Source organism: Amblyraja radiata, chromosome 38 (assembly GCF_010909765.2).
Source record: "Amblyraja radiata isolate CabotCenter1 chromosome 38, sAmbRad1.1.pri, whole genome shotgun sequence".
Classification (NCBI taxonomy): domain Eukaryota; kingdom Metazoa; phylum Chordata; class Chondrichthyes; order Rajiformes; family Rajidae; genus Amblyraja; species Amblyraja radiata.
The window spans coordinates 18,460,352-18,485,641 of NC_045993.1; the positions used below are offsets into that span (position 1 = coordinate 18,460,352).

The 25,290-nt window shown below is 53.6% G+C and overlaps 1 protein-coding gene across 1 annotated transcript in view; it reads right to left on the bottom strand.

Annotated features, from left to right (window-relative positions):
* The window catches only part of LOC116967005 (alpha-2-macroglobulin-like protein 1), a 107,722-nt gene that overhangs the window by 27,698 nt on the left and 54,734 nt on the right, over nucleotides 1-25,290 (bottom strand). Inside the window, 15 exon segments of the mRNA XM_033013426.1 lie at nucleotides 1,248-1,328; nucleotides 1,542-1,698; nucleotides 2,195-2,276; nucleotides 4,098-4,274; nucleotides 6,374-6,457; nucleotides 7,252-7,303; nucleotides 8,302-8,423; nucleotides 9,879-10,002; nucleotides 13,598-13,823; nucleotides 14,411-14,558; nucleotides 14,850-14,940; nucleotides 19,700-19,849; nucleotides 20,525-20,674; nucleotides 20,926-21,071; nucleotides 21,671-21,734. Coding sequence (XP_032869317.1) covers nucleotides 1,248-1,328; nucleotides 1,542-1,698; nucleotides 2,195-2,276; nucleotides 4,098-4,274; nucleotides 6,374-6,457; nucleotides 7,252-7,303; nucleotides 8,302-8,423; nucleotides 9,879-10,002; nucleotides 13,598-13,823; nucleotides 14,411-14,558; nucleotides 14,850-14,940; nucleotides 19,700-19,849; nucleotides 20,525-20,674; nucleotides 20,926-21,071; nucleotides 21,671-21,734 — 1,854 coding nt within the window.

The following is a 25,290-nucleotide window of genomic DNA, read 5'->3' on the forward strand; positions in this document are numbered from 1 at the left end:
TCTCCCTCCCTTCTCCTCTCCACCCTCCCTCATCACCCCTACTCCCCTCTTCTCTCCCACTACATCCACCCCTCTTTCCCTCTTCTCTCCCTCAACATTTTTCCCACCCACTCTCTCTCCCCGTCACCCCACTCTTTCACTCTCCTTCCTTTCTCTACCCACTCCACGCCTCTCACACATTGTCCCCTTTCCCTCCCTCTCCTCTTTTTCCTCATCCCCTGGTCACTAGGGGTGCTGCACTGACGGCAGCCTCTGCCCACAGCCCGTTTGTCTTTCAATCATTTAAAAAAAAAATTTAGTCAGTTTAAAGTTTGTTTTGGGGGGAATCTTTGACTTTTCTATGTGGGGGAGGGGGGCAGGGTAGGGGGAAACTGTTTCCCAGTCGCTTACTGGCGGGGACGTGACTATTCTCTGAGTCGCTTCCTCGCTCATCTCCTCGCGACTTACCGCCTGGAACGGAGTGGCCTTTCCTGCCGGGGACCAGGAACCGGACCAGAGCTTCAACAGCGGCGACGCGGCGCTGGATTCACAGCGGAGCGGGCGATGCCTACTTGGATCGCCATTTAGAGCACCGGAGCGTTGGGCCACTGCTCCAACATCGTGGAGCTGCGGTTTGGGAGAGCTTCCAACGCAGGCGGCGCTGACCGTCATCGCCGAGTCCTGGGGCCCTTTGCCGAGGGCCACCAGCGCTGCATCTCCGCCCAGTGAGGCCTGCGGACTTTGGGAGCCGCGGACTCCGGTAGGAGGTGGCTGACTCGGATGTCCAGGCCGCTGAGGAGGTCCCCCAGCCCCGACGTCGGACTTACATCACCCTGGCAAGCGGGCCTGAACGTCGGGCCGCCCGTAGCGACGACTGCAGAGGGCTCGGGGATGCCCTACCACGGGTGAACATTGGGGAACATTAGAGGGAGAGGACTGACTTTGGTGCCTTCCCTCACAGTGGGAAAGTTTGATTTTGCTGTGTGGGGATGTTTTATGTTGAATTCTATCAACTCTATGTTGTGTTCTTTCTTTTTACCGTGTGGCTGTATGGTGATTACATTTCACTGTGCCAACTGGCACATGTGACAAATAAATGTATCTTGTATCTTGTCCACAGTCCCGCCCCTCTCCCTCCTGCTCTGCACCCTTTTCTTCCACCCTCCCCTGCATGCTGACCCCCTACCCCCCCCCCCCCCCATGTTGTTCCCCTCCCCCGTGCTGCTGCACAATATAGCCCCCACCCCGCTGGTGATCCCGTCACTTACCATCGTGGGCCTCAGTCGCTGCAGCTCCAGTAAGGAAGTGGTCACGTAGGCAGAGAGGGAGACGGTGTCATCCACTCCCCCCTGGCAGAGAGTGAACAGGTCATCATTTACAGTCCCCGCCACTCCCAGGGAACCCCCCCCCCCCACAGTTCCCGGCGCTCCCTCACATCTGCCCATCTGCTCAAACCTCCCCCCGCCACCTCCGCTGCCCTCCCCTCCCCTCATGCCCCCACCCCTCCACCCTCCCCCACACCTCCACCCTCCCCCACCCCCTCCCCCCAGCCAGGTGCTCACCTTGAGGGCGCTGTTGAAGAGCTGCCCTATGCTGGCGAAGCAGCCAGTGGGCAGGCGGTTGGCGGTGAGGAAGGTGGCAGCCTCACGCAGCACCGCCTTGTCAATGAAGATGTAGGGCCGCGCGTGGAGGAAGGAGCGCAGCACGAAGGCTGTCAGCCTGGGGGAGAGAGGCAGATGGTGGAGAGGCGGGGGAGCGAGGGGGGATGGGGGGGAGAGAGGGTGGGGAGAGAGGCAGATGGAGGAACGGGGGAGAGAGGGGGGGCGGATCCGGACAATACGGGGAGAGGGGAGGGGGCAGAGAGGGAGCTGGAGGATTGATGGGGAAATGGCAGGAGAGAGAGTGCAGGAAGGGAGGGCGAGGGAAAAGAGATAGAGGAGAGGGGGAGATGGTGGATGGGGACAGGGTAAAAATGGGAGTTAGAAGACAGTGTGGAGGGAGAGAGGGGGAGAGGGATAGGGAAATTGAGAGAGTGGGGAGATGTAACGGGGGGATGCAGTGGAGAGCAGGGGAGAGGGGGAGGGGGGAGGTTTCAGGAGTGGGGAGGGAGAGAGGCCGAGGAGAGAAGACGGGGAGAGAGGAGGCGGGGATGGGGTGGGGACAGGATAGGGTTCGGCTGGGGTCGGGACAGGGCAGGAAGCTGCCCTTCTCTCACCAGGTGTTGCCTTCGGGGTCGCTGGTTCCGAAGGCGCTGAAGGAGCCGTCGTGGTGCTTGTAGGTGAGTTGTCGCTGGTAACCTGGAGGGGGTCAGTGGGGGGGGTTAGGGTGGCACTGCCCAGGGGGAGGTCACACACACGCACACGGGGTCACACATGCACATGGGGTCACACAAGCACACGGGGGTCACACACGCACGTGGGGTCACACACAGGCACACGGGGTCACACAAATGCACACGGGGTCACGCACGCACACGGTCTCACACACACACACACAGGGGGTCACATACACGGGGGTCATGCGCGCACGCACACGGGGTCACGCGCACACGGGGTCACGCACACATACGTGGTACACATACCCCAGTTTGCATTGACGGTGCTGAAGTCGAGATGGTTAAAACTTAAAATTCCTAGGCGTCAATATCACCAACAACATCTGGACCACCCATATTGAAGCAACGACCAAGAAAGCACACCAACGCCTCTACTTCCTTATAAGGCTTAGGAAGTTCAGCATGTCCCCATCAATTTCTACAGATGCGCCCAAGAAAGCATTTTATCAGGATGTATCACAGCTTGGTTTGGGAACAGCTCCATCCAAGACCACAAAAATTGCAGCGAATTGTGGACGCAGCCCAGTGCATCGCACAAACCAACCTCCCTTCTATCTTCTATGAACATTGAATTCTCCCAATTTTGGTAGCCCTTGCTGTCTCCTCCCCTTCCTATCTCTCCCTCAGCCCTGGGTCTCCTCTTTTTCCTTTCTTCTCCCCACCCCCCCCATCAGTCTGAAGAAGGGTTTCGGCTTGCCTATTTCCTTCGCTCTATAGATGCTGCTGCACCCACTGAGTTTCTCCAGATTTTTTGTGTACCTTCGATTTTCCAGCATCTGCAGTTCCTTCTTAAACACATCCCTTCTATCTCACTTCTATTGACTCAATTTATACCTCACACTGCCTCAGTAAGGCCAGCAACATTATCCAGGACGAGTCGCACCCTCTCTCATCAGGCAAAAGATATTGGAGTGTGAAAATGCACACCTCCAGATTCAGGGACAGTTTATTCCCCGCTTTTATCAGGCAACTGAATCAGCCTGCCGGAACCAGAGAGCAGTGCTGAATTATTATCTACCTCATTGGTGACCTTCGGACAATCTTTAATTGGACTTTGCTGGCTTAACCTTGCACTAAACGTAATTCTATGTATCTATACACTATAAATGGCTCGATTGTAATCATGTATTGTCTTTCTGCTGACTGGATAGCACGCATCAAAAGGTTTTCACTGCACCTCGGTACATGGGACAATAAACTAAACTGAAACACAGGGTCACAAACGCAAGCACAGAGACACTCGCACAAACGCACACACGCACACATTTACACACACAGACACTCACACAAACACAACACATACAGACACAAACACATAGACACACAGATGCACACATACACAAGAATGCAGACACACACAAAGTACACAAACACAGATAAATACAGACACACAAATACACACACACACCTCACACACTAACACGCATACACAACACATAGACACAAACACGGCGATACAGACACATAGTCAAACATAGACACACACACGTACACATTCATGCAGACACATAGAGGCACATACCCACTGACAAACACCTCTATCTCCCCCCCCCCATTCATACTCCTCTGTGCCCCCCCATCCCACTCCCCATTGCCCCCTCCCCGTCTATCCTACTCCTCCCCCCGTCCCCAGCCCCCTGCCTGACCCTACCCTCCCTTCCCTGCTCTCCCCACCTCTCCCCCTAATCCCCTGTGTTCCCCTGACCCTCTCCCCACTGCCCCCTCCCTCCCGGCCCCCTGGGTGCCAGCCCGTTGTGAGTGTAGAACTCGCTGGCAGCGTTACCTGTCTGCAGGAAGCCCACAGCTTTGGACCTGATTTTGGGAGAGAGCTGGTGGGTTTTCTCCAGGTAACTCAGCACCACGATGTTGGGGGTGAACTTCACCATGTTCTGCTCCCCGCAGCCCGTGGGGAGTCGCAGCAAACCGTCCAGGTTGTCCATGGCGCTGCCCATCAGGTCACCTAGGGGTCAGAGAGGGCCAGAGAGTCACTGACCCCACTGGGACTTCGCAACGGCCCACCCCCATCATGTCGGGACTCCAAACCCCTCCCTCCTTCCCAGCGAGTGTGAATGCCCCACCCCCCCCCATTACAGTGGTCCTCATTTCACTGCCCCCCTACAGTGGCCCTGTCCTCCAGTGCCCACCTTCCAGTGGATCCTATCTCCAGTGGATACCCCCTCCAGTGGACCCCCTCTCCAGTGGACCCCCTCTCCAGTGGACCTTACATCCAGTGGACCCCCTCTCCAGTGGACCCGCCCTCCAGTGGACCCTACATCCAGTGGAGCCCCTCTCCAGTGGACCCGCCCTCCAGTGAACCCTACATCCAGTGGACCCTCCCTCCAGTGGACCCCCTCTCCAGTGGACTCTCCCTCCAGTGGACCCTCCCTCCAGTGGACCCTACCTCCAGTGGACCCTACCTCCAGTGGACCCTCCAGTGCCCAACCTTTCCCTATAGCTATGGACCTCGAGTCCTGGCAACATCCTTGTAAATCTTCTCTGCATTGTTTCCAACTAAATGGCATCTTTCTACAGCAGGGTGACCATGATGACACACAATAGCCCGTGCAGCCTCACAGGTGTCTTGTAAAGCTGCACAACGTCCCCACCTCTGTACTCAATCCCTGACTGATGAACGGCAGTGTGTCCAAAGCCTTCTTCACCATCTTGGTGGTGAGCTCTAATTAATGATCCCACATAAACAGTACACCCCAGCAACAGACTCTACCTCCGGCCCACAATGTCTGTGTCAAACATGATGCTGAGATAAACTAAACACGTGATCCATCTCCCTCCATTCTCTGCAAACACATGTCCAATCTAAAAGCCTCTTGAGCATCATAATTGTAGTTGCCTCCACCCCCACCCCAGGCAGCATTCCAGACACCCACCACTCTCTGTAAAAAACCTGCCCCTCGTACTGTCATAGCATGGAAACAGGCCCATGCCAAATAGTCCTCCCTATCCACGTTTGGTCGATATACCTCTAAATCACATCCATCCATGTACCTGTCCAAATGTTCTTTAAATGCTATTATAGTACCTGCCTCAAGTACCTCCTCTAGCAGCTCATTCCATATACCCGCCATTCTCTGTATGAAAATGTTACCCCTCAGGCTCCAATTAAATCATTCCCCTCACCTTAACCTGTATCCTCTGGTTCTTGATTCCTAACGTTCCGAAATCTCCTTTAAATGTTGTCCCCTTCATCTTAAATCAATGTACTCTCGTGTTTGACATTCCCACCCTGGGAAAAAAAGGTTCTGACTGTCTCTAATGATTGTATCAGGTCTCTCCTCAACTTCTGTCATTCCGGACAAAACAATCTACGTCTCCTGCCCTCCCAGTTATAAAATCCCGGTCTGCCCAACCTCTCCCTGAAGCGCAGGCCCTTGAGTCCTGGCAACATCCTTGTAGATTTTCTCTGCATGGTTTTGAGCTTAACAACATGCTTCCTGCAGCAGGGTGACCATAGCTGAACACAATACTCCAAATGTAGCCTCACCAATGTCTTCTACAACTGTAACATAACGTCCCAACTTCAGTACTCGGTTGCCTGAATGGGGAAGCTAAGCAGGGTGGCACAGTGGCGCTGCAGTAGAGTTACAGACCCAAAGACCCAGGTTTCATCCTGACTACGAGTGCTGTCTGTACACAGTTTGTACATTCTTCCTTGACCTGCATAAATTTTGTCCGGGTACTCCGGATTCCTCCCACACTTCAATGACGTACAGGTGTGTAGGGTAATTGATAAAATTGTAAATTTTCCATAATGTGTGTAGGATAGTGTTAGTGTGCGGGGATCACTGGAAGGCATGGACTCAGTGGGCCGAAGGGCCTGTTTCCACACTGTAAATCTAAACCAAACTATGAGGAAGAGTCCCGAGCCGCAAGGTTGCATATCCTGTGCCTCAGCCGTTGAGTTAGTGCAGCACATTGTGTTTGGGGCCAGCCAGTGTAGGTGTGAGGCCCCTCGTGGATGGGTGTCGGTGTAGAGTGAGACGCCCCTGCTCTCCCACATTGCCGGGGCATGAACACAACACCAGCATCTCATCTGCTTACCCAGCACCGTGACGGAAGCCCGTGCTGACCCTTCCACCACATCCTCCGGGACTTGCAGCTCGATTTCCTCCGTCACGCTTTGACCTGGAGCGGGACACATGGACAAGGTGCAGAGGTAGAGACTGGAGAGTAGGGAAACAGGCCCTTCGGCCCAACCCATCTATGCTGACCAACATGCCCAATCTACACGAGTCCCACCTACCCGCGTTTGGCCCATATCCCTCAAAACCTACCCTATCCAGGCACCTGCACCTGTTACAGCCCTTGCCTCAACTACCTCCCTTGGCAGCTCGTTCCATACACCCACCACCCTCTGTGAAAACGTTGCCCCTCGGGTCCCTATTAAATCTTTTCCTTCTCACCCTAAACCTAGAGAAAAACACAAAGTACTGGAGTAACTCAGTGGGTCAGGCAGCATCTGTGGAGGAAGTGGGGACAGGTGATGTTTCAGCTTGGGATGCTACTTCAGACTTGAAACAATTTCTATCCATTCCCTCCACAGATGCTGCCTGACCCGCTGAGTTACTCCAGCACTTTGTGTTTTACTCAGGATTCCAGCATTTGCAGTTCTTTGCATCTTCACCTTAAATCTTTACTCTGCCCCTGTCTACAGACGCTGTTGGGTTCCTGCGTTTATCTCCAATCTCTTTGTGAAGTTTATCAAACCCCCCGTGAGGGATGAAGCTGACACAGCGAGGGAAGAGGTTCACATACGGACAATAGAAAGATGGAGGAAGGCTGAGGGAGCGAGGGGCAGAAGGGCAGAGACTGGTGTGGGTGTGGGTGAGGCAGCAATGAGCAGAGGGACCGCTCTCACGCCCAGACCCAGAGCACAACCACACATACATAAAATGCCCGCACGGGCACTGGGCACTTACCTGCCGGGCAGAGCAGCAAGCTGTGGGTCAACTCCGTCTCCGAACCTTCCGGCTGTGGAGAGAGGGAGGCGGAGAGGTGGTGAGGGGAGGGGGAGAGGTGGTGAGGGGAGGGGGAGAGGTGGTGAGGGGAGGGGGAGAGGTGGTGAGGGGAGGGGGAGAGGTGGTGAGGGGAGGGGGAGAGGTGGTGAGGGGAGGGGGAGAGGTGGTGAGGGGAGGGGGAGAGGTGGTGAGGGGAGGGGGAGAGGTGGTGAGGGGAGGGGGGAGAGGTGGTGAGGGGAGGGGGAGAGGTGGTGAGGGGAGGGGGAGAGGTGGTGAGGGGAGGGGGAGAGGTGGTGAGGGGAGGGGGAGAGGTGGTGAGGGGAGGGGGAGAGGTGCTGAGGGGAGGGGGAGAGGTGGTGAGGAGACACTAAGGGGAGGGAGGAGAGGGGGGCAATGAGAGCAGTAGTTGGTGAGGGAGGAGTATCCCGGGTAGAGGGGTGCAGTGAGGGGAGAGGGGGAGGTGGTAGAAGGGGTGGGTGGATTACATGGGGGGGGGGAATCCCGGGTACTGTGGGTGGGTACAGGTGGGGGGAAGTGGTAGATGGGGGTAGGGGAGTGTGGAGGGGTAGGGCGTGGGAAGTAGGGGGGGGCGTGGGGAGTAGAGGGGCAGGGGGAGTACGGGGGGGGGACGGGAGGGCGTTGGGAGTGGGGGGACGGGGGGGTAACGACGTGGGGTGTAAGGGGGGGAGGGCGTGGGGAGTGGGGGGACGGGGGGGGTGAAGACGTGGGGTGTAAGGGGGGGAGGGCGTGGGGAGGGGGGGGACGGGGGAGGTGACGATGGGGGGGGAGGGCATGGGATGTAGCGGAGGGAGTGGGCGTTGGGTGTACGGGGGGGAGGGGTTGGGAGTAGGGGGGCGGGGGGCGGGGGGGAGTGCGTGGGTTGTACGGGGGGGGAGGGCGTTGGGAGTGGGGGGGGAGGGCGTTGGGAGTGGGGAGGGGGCGGGAGTGGGGAGTATGGGGGGGAGGGCGTGGGGTGTATGGGGGGGGGAGGGCGTGGGGAGGTGCACTGACCTGGATGAGCAGCGGTCTGCGTACTATGTCCACGGCTCCTCTCTCAGGTACGGACACCACCTCGTTCCCGCACAGAGTGGCGGAGAGCACGGACTCAGCGGCCACCGTCACGTTCACCTCCCCTACAACACAGCGGCAGAGTGAGGGTGGGGACAGGGGCAGCACGGTGCCCCCGGCAGCAACAGAGACCCCCGTTCCACCCTCACTACGGGTGCTGTCTGTACGGAGTTCGTACGTTCTCCCTGTGACCGCGTGGGGTTTCCCCGGGTGCTCCGTTCCCTCCCACACTCTAAAGACGTGCAGGGTTGTGGATGAATTGGCTTTGGTTGTAAATTGTCCATATTGTGTAGGATCGTGCTAGATAGAGTACTTTCGTTAGCCTGCACGCTCGGTGGGCTGAAGGGACGGTTCCCGCACTGTATCTCTAAACTAAACTGCGGGGAGAGGGCGAGAGAAAGGGAGGGGGCAGAGAGGGAGTTTGTAAAAGAGAGGGTGAAGGAGAGAGAATGAGAGGAAAAGAGTGAGAGAGGAAGGGGGATAGATGGATGAGGATAGAAGAGGAGACGGTAAGAGGAAGAGAGAAGCAGGAGATGTGCTGAGGGTGAGGTGGGGAAATGGGGAGAGAAACGGTAAAGAGAGAGGATGAAAGATGAGAGGGAGCAGGAAACGGGAGAGGGGGAGAAAATGAGAGGGGGAGAAAGGGGGCGGGGGAAAACGGGGGGAGGGAGAAAAGGGGAGGGGGAGTAAAGGGGAGGGGGAGGCGGAAGAAAAGGGGTTGGGAGAGGAGAAGGGAAAGGGGGGAAAAGGGAAAAAAGGGGGGGGGAGCAAAGGGGAGGGTGGGGGGAAAGGGGAGAAATGGGAGGAGGGGGTAGAAAATGAGAGGGGTGAGAAAAGGGAAAGGGAGTGAGTAAAGGGGAGGGGGGGACAGGCAGGGAGACAGAGAGAGAAGGGGAAGGAGGGAAGAGAGAGATATGGGGAGAAAGCGAGTTCGAGGGAGAGTCCGGGAGGGGGAGAGGGAGAGAGGGAGAGAGGGAGAGAGGGAGAGAGGGAGAGAGGGAGAGAGGGAGAGAGGGAGAGAGGGAGAGAGGGAGAGAGGGAGAGAGGGAGAGGGGGAGAGCAGGAGGCAGAGTGAGGGCAGAGAAGACATATTGGGTTTGGTAAAATTGTATATTGTCCCTAGTGTGTAGGATAGTGCTCGTGTACTGGGTGATTGCTGGTCGGTGCGGACTAGGTGAGCTGAAGGGCCAGTTTCCACGCTGCATCTATAAACTAATCTGATATTTACGCCCACAACAAATCGCAGAGTGAATGGAGGGGGAAAGAGACGAGTGCAAAATGCAATTAGTCGAGGATTGGAGGCAGGGACCTGGGACAGATCCAGCTACTCCCTCCCCTTCCCTCACTGCCCCAGGGGTGGGGACATGGACCTGGGACAGATCCGGCCACTCCCTCTCCTTCCCTCGCTGCCCCAGGGTTGGGGACAGGGACAGATCCAGCCACTCCCTCCCCTTCCCTCGCTGCCCCAGGGGTGGGGACAGGGACCTGGGACAGATCCAGCCACTCCCTCCCTAACTCACCCAGCCCGGTGGCTGTAAGGTTCCAGCTGACAGTGACGCTGTCTGTAGATAAGACACACACTTGAACTTGGCTGTCTGACGACTTCAGCTCAAAGCCCTGGGCTTCCTGCAACGTGACCTTGACCTTGAGACGGGGTGAAAGGGTGAACGGGTCAGTGTGTGGCCGACTGGGTTCGCAGAGAGGTCACCGGTCCCTGTGCTCACACTTCAGCAGATCTGCATCGGGAGATTCACATATCGGCACTGAAACAGGCCCGTCGGCCCATCGTTCATGCTGACCACGGTGCCTTGGCTAAGTGAAGCCCACCTGCCCGCGTTTGGCCCATATCCCTCTACACCCCCACTGTCCATGTACCCGTCCAAGTGTCTTTTAAATGCTGTTATTCGACCTGCATCAACTACCTCCTCTGGCAGCTCGTTCCAGATACCACTCACACTGTGTGTGAAAATGTTGCCCCTCAGGTTCCTATTAAATCATCCCCCTATCACCTTAAACTTATGTCCCCTGGTTTTTGATTACCCTACTCTGGGTATTCACCTTATCTATTCCCCTCATGATTGAATAACCTCTATAAGATATCCCCTCATCCTCCTGCACTCCAGTGAATAAAGTCCAAGCCTGCTCAACCTCTACCTATAGTTCATGCCCTCAAGTGCAGGCAACATCCTCAGAAATGATGGAGAGGTGGGGACCAGGGAGGGGGGAGGGTGGAGGGAAGAGGGGAGGGTGGGGGAGGGGATGGAGGGGGAGGAGAGAGAGGGGGAGGAGAGAGAGGGGGAGGAGAGAGAGGGGGTGGGGAGAGGGGGGGGGAGTCGGGGGGAGGAGAGAGGGGGGGGAGGAGAGAGAGGGGGGAGGAGAGAGGGGGGAGGAGAGAGGGGGTGGAGGAGGGGGGGAGAGAGAGGGGGAGGAGAGGGGGGGAGAGAGAGAGGGGGGGGAGAGAGAGAGGGGGAGGAGAGAGGGGGGGAGGAGAGAGGGGGGGAGGAGAGAGGGGGGGAGGAGAGAGGGGGGAGAGAGGGGAGGGGGAGAGAGGGGAGGGGGAGAGAGGGGAGGGGGAGAGAGGGGGGGAGGAGAGAGGGGGGGAGGAGAGAGGGGGGAGGAGAGAGGGGGGAGGAGAGAGGGGGGGAGGAGAGAGGGGGGGAGGAGAGAGGGGGGAGGAGAGAGGGGGGAGGAGAGAGGGGGGAGGAGAGAGGGGAGGGAGAGGGGGGGGAGAGGGGGGAGGAGAGAGGGGGGAGGAGAGAGGGGGGAGGAGAGAGGGGGGGAGGAGAGAGTGGGGGAGGAGAGAGGGGGGGAGGAGAGAGGGGGGGAGGAGAGAGAGGGGGAGTGCTGAGAGGGGGGTGGGGTGAGGGGAGGGGGTGAGGTGAGGGGAGGGGGAGAGGTGGGGTGGCCAAAATGACGGACGTAGGTGGCGGCGTTCTCTCGGAAATCGCAGCACAGAAGGCCAAAAGCGGTCAAGAACAGAGATTTAGTAATATAGATAAAGATAAAAGGACTGGTCAAGCTAGATGCAGGAAAAATGTTACCAATGTTGGGCGAGTCCAGAACCAGGGGCCACAGTCTTAGAATATAGGAGAGGTCATTTAAGACTGATGTGAGAAAAAACTTTTTCACCCAGAGAGTTGTGAATTTATGGAATTCCCTGCCACAGAGGGCAGTGGAGGCCAAGTAACTGGATGGATTTAAGAGAGAGTTAGAGAGAGCTCTAGGCGCTAGTGGAATCAAGGGATATGGGGAGAAGGCAGACAAGGGTTATTGATAGGGGACGATCAGCCATGATCACAATGAATGGCGGTGTCGGCTGGAAGGGCTGAATGGCCTCCTCCTACACCTATTTTCTATGTTTCTAACTATGCATCTAGTCTTAGGCATTTCCATCCTGGGAAGAAGGTCGTAACTGCCCACCATATCTATGTCTCATAATTTTATATATTTCTATCAGCTCTCCCCCCCGTCTCTGAGAGAAAACAATCTAAGGCTGTCCACCCTCTTCTTAATAGCCTCTAATCCAGGCAGCATTATAGTAAAACAAAGACACAAAGTGCTCAGTAGGTCAGGCAGGATCTCTGGAGAACATGGACTGGCAACATTTAGGGCTGGGACCTTTCTTCAGATTAAAGTAAACCTCAGCTGCTGGAAAAGCTCCACTGTCCCGTCTCTAATGCCTCCTCATCCTTCCTACAATCGATGAATTGGCACCACCAGTAGTGGCTGCCTCGCCAACAGTCTCTCTGTCCTTTCTTCTTTTTGTTATTTTTAGTATGCGTTAAAAAGTATGTTTTAGTGTTCCTTGTTTTTTTATGTGGGGGTGGGGGGGGTTGTTGGGGGTTGTTGGGGGGGACATTTTGTCAATCTCTTACCTCGACGGAGATGCGATATTTTTCCATATCGTATCTCCATCCCCACTGCGGCCTAACATTGTGCAGTTGGTGGCCTTTCCTGGAGACCAACGGGCGCTCCAAGCCGCGGGAGTCTGCGGGACTTTAACATGCGGGCTTGCGATCCCTTTTGCCGGGGATCAAAGCTCCAAGGCCTGTGAACTGAAGCGGTCTCTGGGAAGAAGAGGTCGACTCGGGAGCTCCATGCTGCAGAGAGTTTGAACCGCCCCGACGCGGGGGTTTCGATCACCCTGACGGGGGCTTTGATCGCCCCAACTAGGGATGGTTCGACACGGGTGAACAAAGAGGAAGAGGATTGAACTTTATTGCCTTCCACCAGTGAGGAATGTGGAATCCACTGTGATGGATGTTTATGTTAACTTTTATGTGGTTGTGTGGTCTTGTTGCTTATTACTTAGTATGGCTTTATGGTCATTCAAAATTCATTGTGCCTTTACTGGTACATGTGACAATAAACTGACCCTGAAACCTTGAACTGCATACATTACTCCAAATGCAGCGTAATCAAAGTCAATGACTTCCTAACTCTTATACTCAATGCCCCAAGCAATGAAGGCTGGCATACCATACTCCTTCTTTACATTTAATCTACTTGCCATCATCTACCAGTGAGATTGTTTTCAGAGGAACGCTGCACCTGTACTCCTCAATCGCTCTGCTCCACAACACTCCCCAGGGCCCAGCGTTCACTGTGAATGTCTGACCCTGGTTTGACATCCCGTAAAAGCACCATAGAGCTCTAAAGTGAAAGGAGATTTGTAGGGTCAGTTGTAACACAGAGAGTGGTGGGTGTCAGGAACGCGCTGCCAGGGATGTTTGTTGGCAGATACGATGGTGACATGAAAGAAGCTATTCGACTGGCTCATGGATAAGCTGTGAATGAAGGGATATGGATCACGTGCAGGCAGAGGAGATTAGTTAAACGGCATCATGATGGGCATGGAAATTGTGGGCCGAAGGGCCTGTTCCTGTGCTGTACAGTGTCATATTCATACATATCCAAATCCCTGCCCAGCTGATCAATATGCCACTGTAATTTATTGGACTCTTCCTTCATTCTCTGCAATACCATCTGTTTCAGTGTCAGCTGTAAACTTACTAATCATGTCTTATACACATTCTCATCCACATCGGTGATATCAACTACTATCAGCAATGGGTCCAGCACCGATCTCTGAGACACACCACTAATCACAGGTCTGGACGAGACGGTGAGGAGGGAATGTGGGAACGGTCAGGGCTGGCAATCTTGCCCCCCTCCACCCGGCCCATGAGTGCCTCCCCACCGATGGGTGCCCCCCCCCCAACCCGTGGGTCCCCCTCACCATGAGGCTGTGGGCCAGGTAGTTGAAGAGCTTGGCCTTGAGGGTGAAGCCCTCGCTCCTGACCACGGCGTAAGGTAGAGCCAGCTCCAGGAAGAAGGGCTTGAAGGTGGTGAAGGAGGCGGTGGGCGAGAGGCCGAAGCCGGTCTCCCCGTTGCAGAACACGCTGCCCTTCCACTCCGTGATGGTGTCCGGGATCGTCAGCTCCACCGAGGCCTGGCCCTCGGGCCTGTGACACAGGGAAGACCCATCATCCCATCCTCTCCCTGCTTTCCCACCCGTACCAGCTCCCTCAGAGCTGCACCACCCCACCCCTCCCCCCTCCCACCGCAAAACTGGTCTCTGTATCCCCCTGCAGTCCATCCCCCCCCCCCCCCCCCCTCCACCATCTCCGTAACCCTCTCCGGCCCATACACCCATCCCCGTCTCTGTATCCCCCTGCAGTCCCTCACCCCCCCCCCATCTCCGTAACCCTCTCCGGCCCATACACCCATCCCCGTCTCTGTATCCCCCTGCAGCCCCTCAACCCCCCCCCCCCCCCCCATTTGTAAGCCCCCCTTTGCCCTTACACCCTTTCCCGTCTATGTTCCACCCCTGGCCACTACACCATGGCCCATCTCTGTAGCTCCCTCCATTCCTGCAACCCCATCTCCCCCATCTTAATAACCCGTCTGGCCCCGACCCGCCCCCCCTCCCCGTTTCAAACCCTCTCCATCCCCTACACCCCCGATCCCGATCTCTGTGCACCCCTCACCTCTGCCCCCTCCCCATCTCTAACCCTCTCCCACACGACTGTGTGTGGTGCGGTGAACCTACCCGACTGGAATCAGGTCCCAGCGCCAGGTCTCGGGGAAGTACTGGCGGACCTGGAGCTGCCTGGGCCCCGTGGAATCTCTCGCCACTCCTGACTCCACCATGCTGTACATGACGTTCTGAACACGTGCTGGCGGTCCTGGTATTCCTACTGGCGGTGACAATTCCACTGATAATACTGGTTGAGGAGGGTGCACTGCGCTGTGGGGGGGGGGGGGTGAGGGAGCACCACACTGGGGGGGGGGGGGAGGGGTAACGCCAATTTGTCTCCCAGGCTGGGGGTATCATAGGCACACCAGGGTCACGGATGGTCAGGGGGTCACGGTGGGGAAGGGGCATGACCCGGCGGGGAGGGGGATGCTCCATCACATGGTAGTTCAACGGGGGTCAGAGCGAGGTCAATGAGGGGTGACTAGCTGGGTCAGCAGGTGTCACTACTCACCTCCATATCTCGCATAGGCTACTATTCTCCGCGTTTCACAGTTGAGGGGCACCTGGTAGTCCAGGTCCGTGAAGACCTTCAGGCCTAGGCCCTGTGGGGAGGGCAGGCATCAGGGTCTGCCCCAGTCACTGCCCCTCCGTCATCCCTGCTCCCTCCTCTCTCTCCCACAACTTCTTCACCCTCTCACACACACATTCCTTCCTTATCTCACACTCCCTCCCTCCGTCACCCTCACCCCTCCCTCCGTCACCCTCACACCCTCCCTCTGTCGCTCTCACCCTCACACTACCCCTCATACCCTCCCTCACCCCTCCCTGACCCTCTCCCTCACCCCCACTCTCCCCCTCCTTCACCTCCTCCCTCCCTCACACTCTCAACCCCCCCTCACCCTCTCTACCTCACAGTGTTCGCCAATCCCTCTCCAATACTCCATCACGCACCCCTCCCTCACTCCCTCCCTTCACCCCTCCCTCAACCTGCAATTTGAGAGGGAGAAGGTGACCTTGGATGTGCCGACATTGCAGCTGAGTAAAGGCAGCTGTAAAAGAGGCACTGAACTACAGTGGCATGATGGAGGAGCTGGCCAAAGTTGACAGGAAAGGAATCCTAGCAGGAATGACGGTGGAACAGCAATGGCAGGAATTTTGGGGAATAATCTTGAAGATGCAGGATCTTTTCATTTCAAAGAAGAAGATAGATTCTAGGGGGAGAAAGAGACGGCCGTGGCTGACAGGGGAAGCCAAGGACAGTATAAAACCTGGGCGGCATGGTGACACAGCGGTAGAGTTGTTTCCTTACAGTGCCAGAGACAGTGTCAGTTCCATCCTGACTATTAGTGCTGTCTGTACGGAGTTTGTACGTTTTCCCCCGACGTGGATTTTCTCCGAGATCTTTGGTTTCCTCCCACACTCCAAAGAGGTTAATTGGCTTGGTATAAATATAAAATATAAAATAATTGTCCCTAGTGTGTGTAGGGTAGTGCTATAGTGCGGGGTTCGCTGGTCGGCGTGGGCCGAAGGGCCAGTTTCCGCAATGTATCTCTAAACTAAACTTAAAGAGAAGGCATATAACATTGCAAAGGTTAGGGGGAAGCCAGAGGATTGGGAAGCTTTCAAAGAACATCAGAAGGTAACTAAGAAGGCAATATGGGAAGAATAGATGAAATACGAAGATAAACTATCTAATAATATAAAAGATGATAATAAGAGTTTTTTCAGTTCTGTAAAGAGTAAGAAAGAGGCAGGAGTGGACGTTGGACGACTGGAAAATGAAGTGTTGGGGGGGGGGGGGGTGATAATAGGGAGTGAAAAAATTGCAGAGGAGTTGAATAAATGTGTTGCGTCAGTCTTCACAGTGGAAGACACCAGCAATATGCGTGATATTCAAGAGAGTCAGGGGGTGGAATTGAGTGGAGTGGTGTTACTAGGGAGAAGATGCTTGGGAAGCTGAAAGGGCTGAAGGTGGATAAGTCACTTGGACCGAATGGACTACACCCTAGGGTTCAGAAAGAGGTGGCTTTAGAGACTGTGGAAGCATATTTTAGGAAAAACTACAGTCAGGAGTGGTTGCAGATGATTGGAAAATTGCCAATATTACCCCGCTGCACAAGAAGGGAGCAAAGCAGAATAGTGGGAACTGACTTGCAGTTAATAAGCCTCCTGTTGGAAGCCAGAAGATCAGCCACAATTGAATGGCGGAGTTGACTTGACGTGCCGAATGGCGTAATTATGCTCCTGTTTTACAATGTTCTATAGATTCTGGATCAGTTCCTGTGGATTGGAGGGTAGCGAATGTTATCCCACTTTTCAAGAAAGGAGGGAGAGAGAAAGCAGGGAATTATAGACCAGTTAGCCTGTCATCGGTGGTGGGGAAGATGCTGGAGTCGATTATCACAGATGTAATAGCAGCGCATTTGAATCGGTAAGAGAATCGGTCCAAGTCAGCATGGATTTATGAAGGGGAAATCATACTTGAAAAAGCCTTTGATGAGGATCTGTTTTGGGGTAAGGGTGAATTGTACAAAGGGACGGGTTGCACCTTAACAGGCGGGGGACCAGCATTCTGGCAGGCAGGTTTGCCACTGCTACATGGGTGGGGGGGGGGGGGGGGGCGGGGGGATTATCTACAGGCCTCCAAACAGTAGCCTGGATATAAGATGCAAGTTGCAGCAGGAGTTAAAATTGCATGTAACAAAGGTAATGCCACTGTGGTTATGTGAGATTTCAATATGCAGGTAGATTGGGAAAATCAGATTGGTTCTGGATCTCAAGAAAGGGAGTTTGTGGAGTGCCTCCGAGATGGATTCTTAGGGCAGCTTGTACTGGAGTCTACCAGAGAGAAAGCAATTCTGGATTTAGTGTTATCTAGTGAACCAGATTTAATAAGAGAACTCGAGGTAAAGGAACCGCTAGGAGGTAGTGACAGTAATATGATATGTTTTAATCTGCAATTTGAGAGGGACTACATTAAATCAGAAGTGTCAGTGTTGCAGTTGAACAAAGGAGACTATGAATGCATGAGAGAGGAGCTGGCCAAGGTCGACTGGAAAAGGATCCTAGCAGGAATAACGGTGGAACAGCAATGGCAGGAATTTCTGGGCATAATCCAGAAGATGCAGGATAATTTCATTCCAAAGAGGAAGAAAGATTCTAAGGCGAGTAAGAGGCAACCGTGGCTGACAAGTGAAGTTAGGGACGTTATAAAACTAAAAGAAAGGGTGTATAACACAGCAAAGAGTAGCGGGAAGCCAGAGGATTGGGAAACTTTCAAAGGACAACAGTAGGTAACAAAATGGGCAATACGGGCTGAAAAGATGAAGTACGAGGGTAAGTTTACCACAATGTGGGTCCCTTGAAGGCAGAAACAGATGAAATTATTATGGGGAACAAGGAAATGGTAGAAGAGTTGAACAGGTACATTGATTCTGTCTTCACTTAGGAAGACACAAACAATCTCCCAGATGTACTAGAGGACAGAGGACCCAGGGAGACAGAGGAAATTAAAGAAATTTGCATTCGGTGGGAATAAGTATTGGTATCAGATTTAAGTATCAGAAAAGACTGATGGGACTGAAGGCTGATAAATCCCCAGGGCCTAATGATCTGCATCCCAGGATGTGGCTCTAGAAATGGTGGATGCATTGGTGATCATTTTCCAATGGTATATAGATTCAGGATCAGTTCCTGTGGATTGGAGGGCAGCTAATGTTAGCCCATTTTTCAAGAAAGGAGCAAGAGAGAAACTTCTAGACCAGTTAGCCTGACATCGGTGGTGGGGAAGATGCTGGAGTCAATTATTAAAGAAGTAATAATGGTGCATTTGGATAGCAGTAAAAGGATTGATCCATGTCAACATGGATTTATGAAGGGGAAATCCTGCTTGACTAATCTTCTGGAATTTTTTTGAGGATGTGACAAGTAAAATGGATGAAGGAGAGCCACTGGATGTAGTGTATCAGAAGGTTTTCCGAAAGCCTTTGATAAGGTCCCACACAGGAGATTAGGGGGCAAAATTGGAGCACATGGTATTGGGGTAGGGTATTGACATGGATAGAGAATTGGTTGGCAGACAGGAAACTAAGAGTAGGAATAAACCGTTCGCTGTCAGAATGGCAGGCAGTGGCGTGTGGAGTGCCGCAAGGTTTTCTGCTGGGTCCGCAACTATTTACAATATATATTAATGATTTAGATGATGGAATTAAAAGTAACACCAGCAAATTTGCAGGTGACACAAAACTGAGTGGCAGTGTGAACTGCGAAGAGGATGCTAGGAGTTTGCATGGTGACCTGGACAGGTTGAGAGAGTGGGCAGATGCGTGGCAGATGCAGTATAATGTAGATAAATTTGTGGTTATCCACTTTGGTGACAAGAACAAGGAGGGAGATTATTATCTCAATGGTGTCAGATTTGGAAAAAGAGAAGTGCGACGAGACCTGGGTGTCCTTGTACACCAGTCACTGAAAGTAAACATGCAGGTACAGCAGGCAGTGAAGAAAGCTAATGGCAAGTTGCCTTCATAACGAGAAGATTTGAGTATAAGAGGAAAGAGACCCTTCTGCAGTTGTACAGGGTCCCGGTGAGACCACATCTGGAGTATTGTGTGCAGTTCTAGTCTCCTAATTTGAGGAAGACATCTTTGTGATTGAGGCAGTGCAGTGTAGGTTCACAAGGTTAATCCATGGGACGGCGGGACTGTCGTATGAAGAAAGATTGGAAAGTCTAAGCTTGTATTCACTGAAATCTAGAAGGATGAGAGGGTATCTTATAGAAACTTTTAAAATTGTAAAAGGACTGTAAAAGTTAGATGCAGGAAAAATGTTCCCAATGTTGGGGGAGTCCAGAAGTAGGGGCCACAGTTAAGAATAAAGGTAAGGCCATTTATAACTGCGATGAGTAAAAACTTTTTCACACAGAGAGTTGTGAATTTGTGGAATTCTCTGCCTCAGAAAGCAGTGGAGACTGGTTCACTGGATGCATTCAAAAGAGAGTTAGATAGAGCTCTTTGGGCAAGCAGAATCAAGGGGTATGTGGAGAAGGCAGGAACGGGGTACTGATTGTGGATGATCAGCCATGATCACATTGAATGGCTCGAAGGGCCGAATGGTCTCCTCCTGCACCTATTGTCTATGTATCTTTGTATCTATGTATCACTTGTGATCTTATGACTCCCTTCTCCCCCCATTCCCTCTGGCCCTTCCTTTGTGCTCTCTCCCTCACTCCCTCCCTCACCCCTCCTTCCTTGCCCCCTGCATCAACCCCCTCACTCCATCCCTCCACTTCTCAGCCTCCTCTCCTTTTCCCTCCCTTCCGCAGCCCCTGTTCCACGCCTCCCGCCACTCCCTGGGGGGTACCTGCAGCAACTGAGCCACGTCAGTGACCGAGTTCTTGTCGTCCAGTGAGAGCAGTGAATCGTCAGGCTCAGGAACACAGTTGTGAGAGTCATAGTCACGCACCGAGTAGGGGTAGTCGTTCAGATCAGTGACCGGCAGCCAGGAGTAGACCTGTGGGGACAGGGGGAGGAACAGAGGGGGGAGAGGGAGAGCATTGCGGAGGTAGGGCACGAGGGGATGAGAGAGGGAGGGAGAGAGCAAGGTGGAGGGAAGGAGGGAGAGAGATGGGGGGAGTGAGAGATGGGCAAGTGGGAGGAAGAGAGAGGCAGAGAGCATTGAGGGAGGGAGGAGGGAAGAAGAGAGAGATAGGGAGGGAAATGAAGGTGGAGGTGGCGGAGGGGAGAGAGAGTGAGGAAACGGATTGAGAGGAAGAGAGGAGTGCGAGAGTGACGGGAGAGCGAGGGGGCAAGTAGGCAAGTGTAAAGGGAGGGAGAGTGAGGGGAGTAGTAGACAGGCAGGGTAAGGGCAAGTGAGGGAAAAGGAGGGGGAGAGAGGGGAGAGAGAGAGAGAGATCAACAAGTGTGGGTGAGAGAAATATAAATTACAGCGGATAAAGATCAGGGGCAGGGATCCGGGAAAATTATTCCCCCGCCCTCCCCTCATCCCCCCCCTGCACCATCCCCCTTCCCTCCCCCTCTCTCCCTCCACCCCATCCTTTCCCCCTTCCCTCCCCCTCTCTCCCTCCACCCCATCCTTTCCCCCTTCCCTCCACCTCTACCCCTTCCACTCTGCACCCCGAGTGGGGCTGGGCCCCCGTCTGCACCCCAGGGTGGGACTGGGTCTTACACTTTGTGCCGTGAGCTCCCTCTCGGGTTTGAGGAGCAGCACGCTGTGGTCGACGATGCGGAGACCGCAGAGGGAGCCTGGGGCGGCGCCGACGTGCAGCGAGACCTGTCTGCCCGGCAACTCCTCCGGCACGGAGAAACTCAGCTGCACCTGCAATGGGAGAGAGTGCGGTGAGGCAGCGGTAGAGAGCGCGGTGAGGCAGCGGTAGAGAGCGCGGTGAGGCAGCGAGCGGGAGGCAGATGGAGGGGGAGAGGTGGGAGGTAGAGGCAGAGTGGTGTGTGGGGGGGGGGGGGGGGGGTGGGAGGGGGGGGAAGTAAAGAGGCGGGAGGGGCGCGGTAGGGGAGGGGGGAGAAAGGAAGTTCCTCAGGGGAGTACATCCTTGACGGGGGGAGATTTCTCACCTTGTTGCGGAAGCACTTGTCCATGTGTATGTGTGTGGAGTGGGCCACCATCTCACCACTGGGCAGGGCGGTGAAGACCAGGAGCCGGGCAGTGGGAGCCAGGAGGGCGGGCAGGCGGAGTGGCAGCGTCAGCTCCCCCTGTGGAGCTGGAGGGGAGTCGTTACACAGTGTGATCCCACACCGCCCCGTTACACAGTGTGATCCCACACCGCCCCGTTACACAGTGTGATCCCACACCGCCCCGTTACACAGTGTGATCCCACACCGCCCCGTTACACAGTGTGATCCCACACCGCCCCGTTACACAGTGTGATCCCACACCGCCCCGTTACACAGTGTGATCCCACACCGCCCCGTTACACAGTGTGATCCCACACCGCCCCGTTACACAGTGTGATCCCACACCGCCCCGTTACACAGTGTGATCCCACACCGCCCCGTTACACAGTGTGATCCCACACTGTACTGTTACACAGTGCCATCCCTTGCAAACCGTCTGATGCCTAATTATCGGGTTACACAGCCCAAACCCACACTGTCTACCCCAACACTGTTTCCCACCCTGACTCCACCCTCCCCACCTGTTCCACCCCCTATCCCACCCTGCCTCCCCAGCCTAACCCCCCCCCCCCCCAACACCCTCTTCACGACCTGCCCACCTTCCTTATCCATCCCCCACCCGATTCCACCCCCCATTGATCCCCCCGTCCCACCCCTCCACCCCAGCCCGTCCCCCTCCCCGTACCGTGCGTCCCCCCGACGATGAGGGGGGTGCTCTCCAGGCTGATGATCTTCCCTTTGGCCATGACCTGTGGGGGGAGAGAGGAGAGACCGAGGCTGAGAGCTCCGTGATGCAGTGGGGGTGGGGGGGGTGGTGACGAGGGGGGGGGGGGGGGGGGGCAACAGGGAGATGTTGATGAGGGGTGCGGTCTTGACCCGGGGGAACGGGGAGTCTCGATTGGTGGGATGAGGACAGGATATCTGCATCATTTTTAACTGCGGTGCGGAGGGAGTCTTCTCTCGGTGGGGGGAGGGGGGAGAGAGATCAACATAGAACAGTACGACAAAGGAACAGGCCCTTCGGCCCACAGGGTCTGTGCCGAACATGATGCCAAGACCAACTCTTATCTGACTGTACATGAACAATGTGCTTCCATTCCCTGCATAAACACCACGTTGAACCTGTCGGCAACACCGCCCTGGACTCCAGCTACACATCACCTGAAAAACTATCCGTGAAAAACATTCCGACTGTCTATCCTGTGCATGCCTCTCACAGTTTATATACTTCTACCAGGTCTCCCAACAGTCTCCGTAGCTGCAGAGAAAATAATCCAATCTGTTCAACCTCTCCCTATAGCTAATACACCCTAATCCGGGCGTAATTATAGTATAGAATAGTATAGTATAGTAATCCGGGCGAGTATAGAAGTTGGGATGTAATGTTAAAATTGTACAAGGCATTGGTGAGGTCAATTCTGGAGTATGGTGTACAATTTTGGTCGCCTAATTATAGGAAGGATGTCAACAAAATAGAGAGAGTACAGAGGAGATTTACTAGAATGTTGCCTGGGTTTCAGCAACTAAGTTACAGAGAAAGGTTGAACAAGTTAGGGCTTTATTCTTTGGAGCGCAGAAGGTTAAGGGGGGACTTGATAGAGGTTTTTAAAATGATGAGAGGGATAGACAGAGTTGACGTGGAAAAGCTTTTCCCACTGAGAGTAGGGAAGATTCAAACAAGGGGACATGACTTGAGAATTAAGGGACTGAAGTTTAGGGGTAACATGAGGGGGAACTTCTTTACTCAGAGAGTGGTAGCTGTGTGGAATGAGCTTCCAGTGAAGGTGGTGGAGGCAGGTTCGTTTTTATCATTTAAAAATAAATTGGATAGTTATATGGATGGGAAAGGAATGGAGGGTTATGGTCTGAGCGCAGGTATATGGGACTAGGGGAGATTATGTGTTCGGCACGGACTAGAATGGTCGAGATGGCCTGTTTCCGTGCTGTAATTGTTATATGGTTATTATATGGTTAATTGTGTTATCCTCCTCTGCACCCTCTCCAAGGCCTCCACATCCTTCCTGTAATGGGGTGACTGGGACTGCCTAACCAAAGTCCTATAGAGTTGCATTATGACTTCCTGACTCTAATACACAATGCCCCGATCTATGAAAGCAAGCATACCATACATCTTCTTTACCACTCTATGTTTGTGTTGCCACTTTCAGGGTTTTATGGACTTGTACCCCAAGATCCCTCTGTACATCAATGCTGTAAAGGGTCATGGCATTAATTGTATACTACGTTGGTCGTCCCAAAGTTCAACACATCACACTCTAGTTTACAGATACAACGTGGTAAAAGGCCCTTCAGCCCAACCAATGTTCACAAGTTCAAAGTTATCCCAGTTTCACATACTACACACAGGTGGCAATGTACAGTAGCCAGTTAACCAACCAACCTGCATGTCTTTGTAATGTGGGAGGAAATTGGAGCAACAGGAGGAAAACTACGCGGTCACAAGGAGAATGTACAAACTCCGTACAGACAGCACCCGTAATCGGGATCGAACCGGGGTCTCTGGCGCTCTAGGGCAGCAACTCCACTGCTGCACCACTATGCCGCCTTTGTACAAATTAAACTCCATCTGCCACTTCTCTGCCCATTTCTGTAGCTGATGTACATCCTACTGTATACATTGACAGTCTTCCGTGACCCCAACTGTTTATGTTTACGTGCAACTCATTTATATATATATATCACAAACAGCAGAACTCCACTGGTCACAGACCTCAAGCCACAATATCTTTCTTCCACCACAACCCTCTGTCCTATGAATAAACCAGTTCTGAATCCATCCTACTAAGTCACCGTGAATTCGTACATCTTAATCTTCTGGATCAACCAAACATGTGGGACCTTCTCAAAAGCCACTAAAATCCATGTACACAACATCTACTGCCCTACCTTCATCAATCTCCTTTCTCACCCCCTCAAAAAACTCAATCAAGTTCATGAGACATGACCTGCTACATACAAAGCTGTGCTGGCTATCCCTACTTAGCCCATTCTCTTCCAAATAGGAGTAAATCTTATGTCAAATAATTCTCTCCGATAGTTTCCCTACCACTGATGTGAGGCTCACCGGCCTATAGTTCCCTGGATTCTCTCTACTTCTTAAACAAGGGAATAACATTGACCACTCTCAAGATCCCTGGGACCTCACCTGTGGCTAGAGAAGAAACAAAGATCCTCATCAAGGCCCCCACAACCTCTTCTCTTGCCTCCCTCTATAACCTGGGATAGATCCCATCAGTCCCAGGGGACTTATCCGCCTTAATGTTCTTCAAGAGCCTCCGCACCACCTCCTCAATCTCAAGCCCAAGCATATTTGTATTCTCCACACTGATTTTGCTGAACTCCAAGGCCTTCTCCTCAGTGAATACAGATACAAAGTACTCATTTAATACCTCACCTACATCCCCCAACTCCACAGATTCCCTCCTTTATACTTGATGGGTCCTACCTTCTCCCAGGTCACCCTACTGTTTTGAACGTATGTAAAAAAGCCTTGGTATTTTCCTTAATCTGGCTCGCCAATGACATTTAATTGGCCCTTCTAATCGCCCACTTGAGTTCTTTCCTACAAGCCTTATATTCCTCATAAGCCCCATCCGATGCCACCTCCTTAAAACGGACATTCGCTTCCTTTTCCTACCCGATCAAGTTTACAACCTCCTTGGTCATCCATGGTTCCTTTACTTTGCCATCCATATCCCTCCTCATTACTGGAACATGCTGATCCTACACTTTGATCAGCTGGCCTTTAAACAACTACCAATCGACCCTCCTGCGCTCCTGCCTAATGACATTGCAATCTGTTTTGCCCCAATTAAGTACCTTCCCCCAACATCCAGGCCTGTCCCGAATCAAAACACTCTTAAAATGTATGGAGCTTTGGTCACTATCTCCAAAATGCTCTTCCACCATAAGACCAGTCACCTGACCAGGCTCGTTTCCCAACACAAGATCCAGTATAGTCCCTCCTCGAGGTGGACTATCCACACACTGTTTAAGGAAAACTTATTGGATGCACTGAACAAATTCTGCCCCGTCTAATTCTCTTGCCCTGATTAAGTCCCAGTGAATATTGGAGAAGTTAGTCACCCACTACAACCCTGTGGTTCTTGCCTCCTTACATAATCTGTCTACTTATGTGATGCTCTATCTCCCACTAGAGTTGGGTGGCCTATAATATAATCCCAGAGTAATTGCTCCTTTCTTCTTTATGAGCTCTACCCATTCCACTTCAGTAGATGGACCCTCCAGTACGTCCTCTCTGAGTGCCGCCGTCACAGTCTCCCT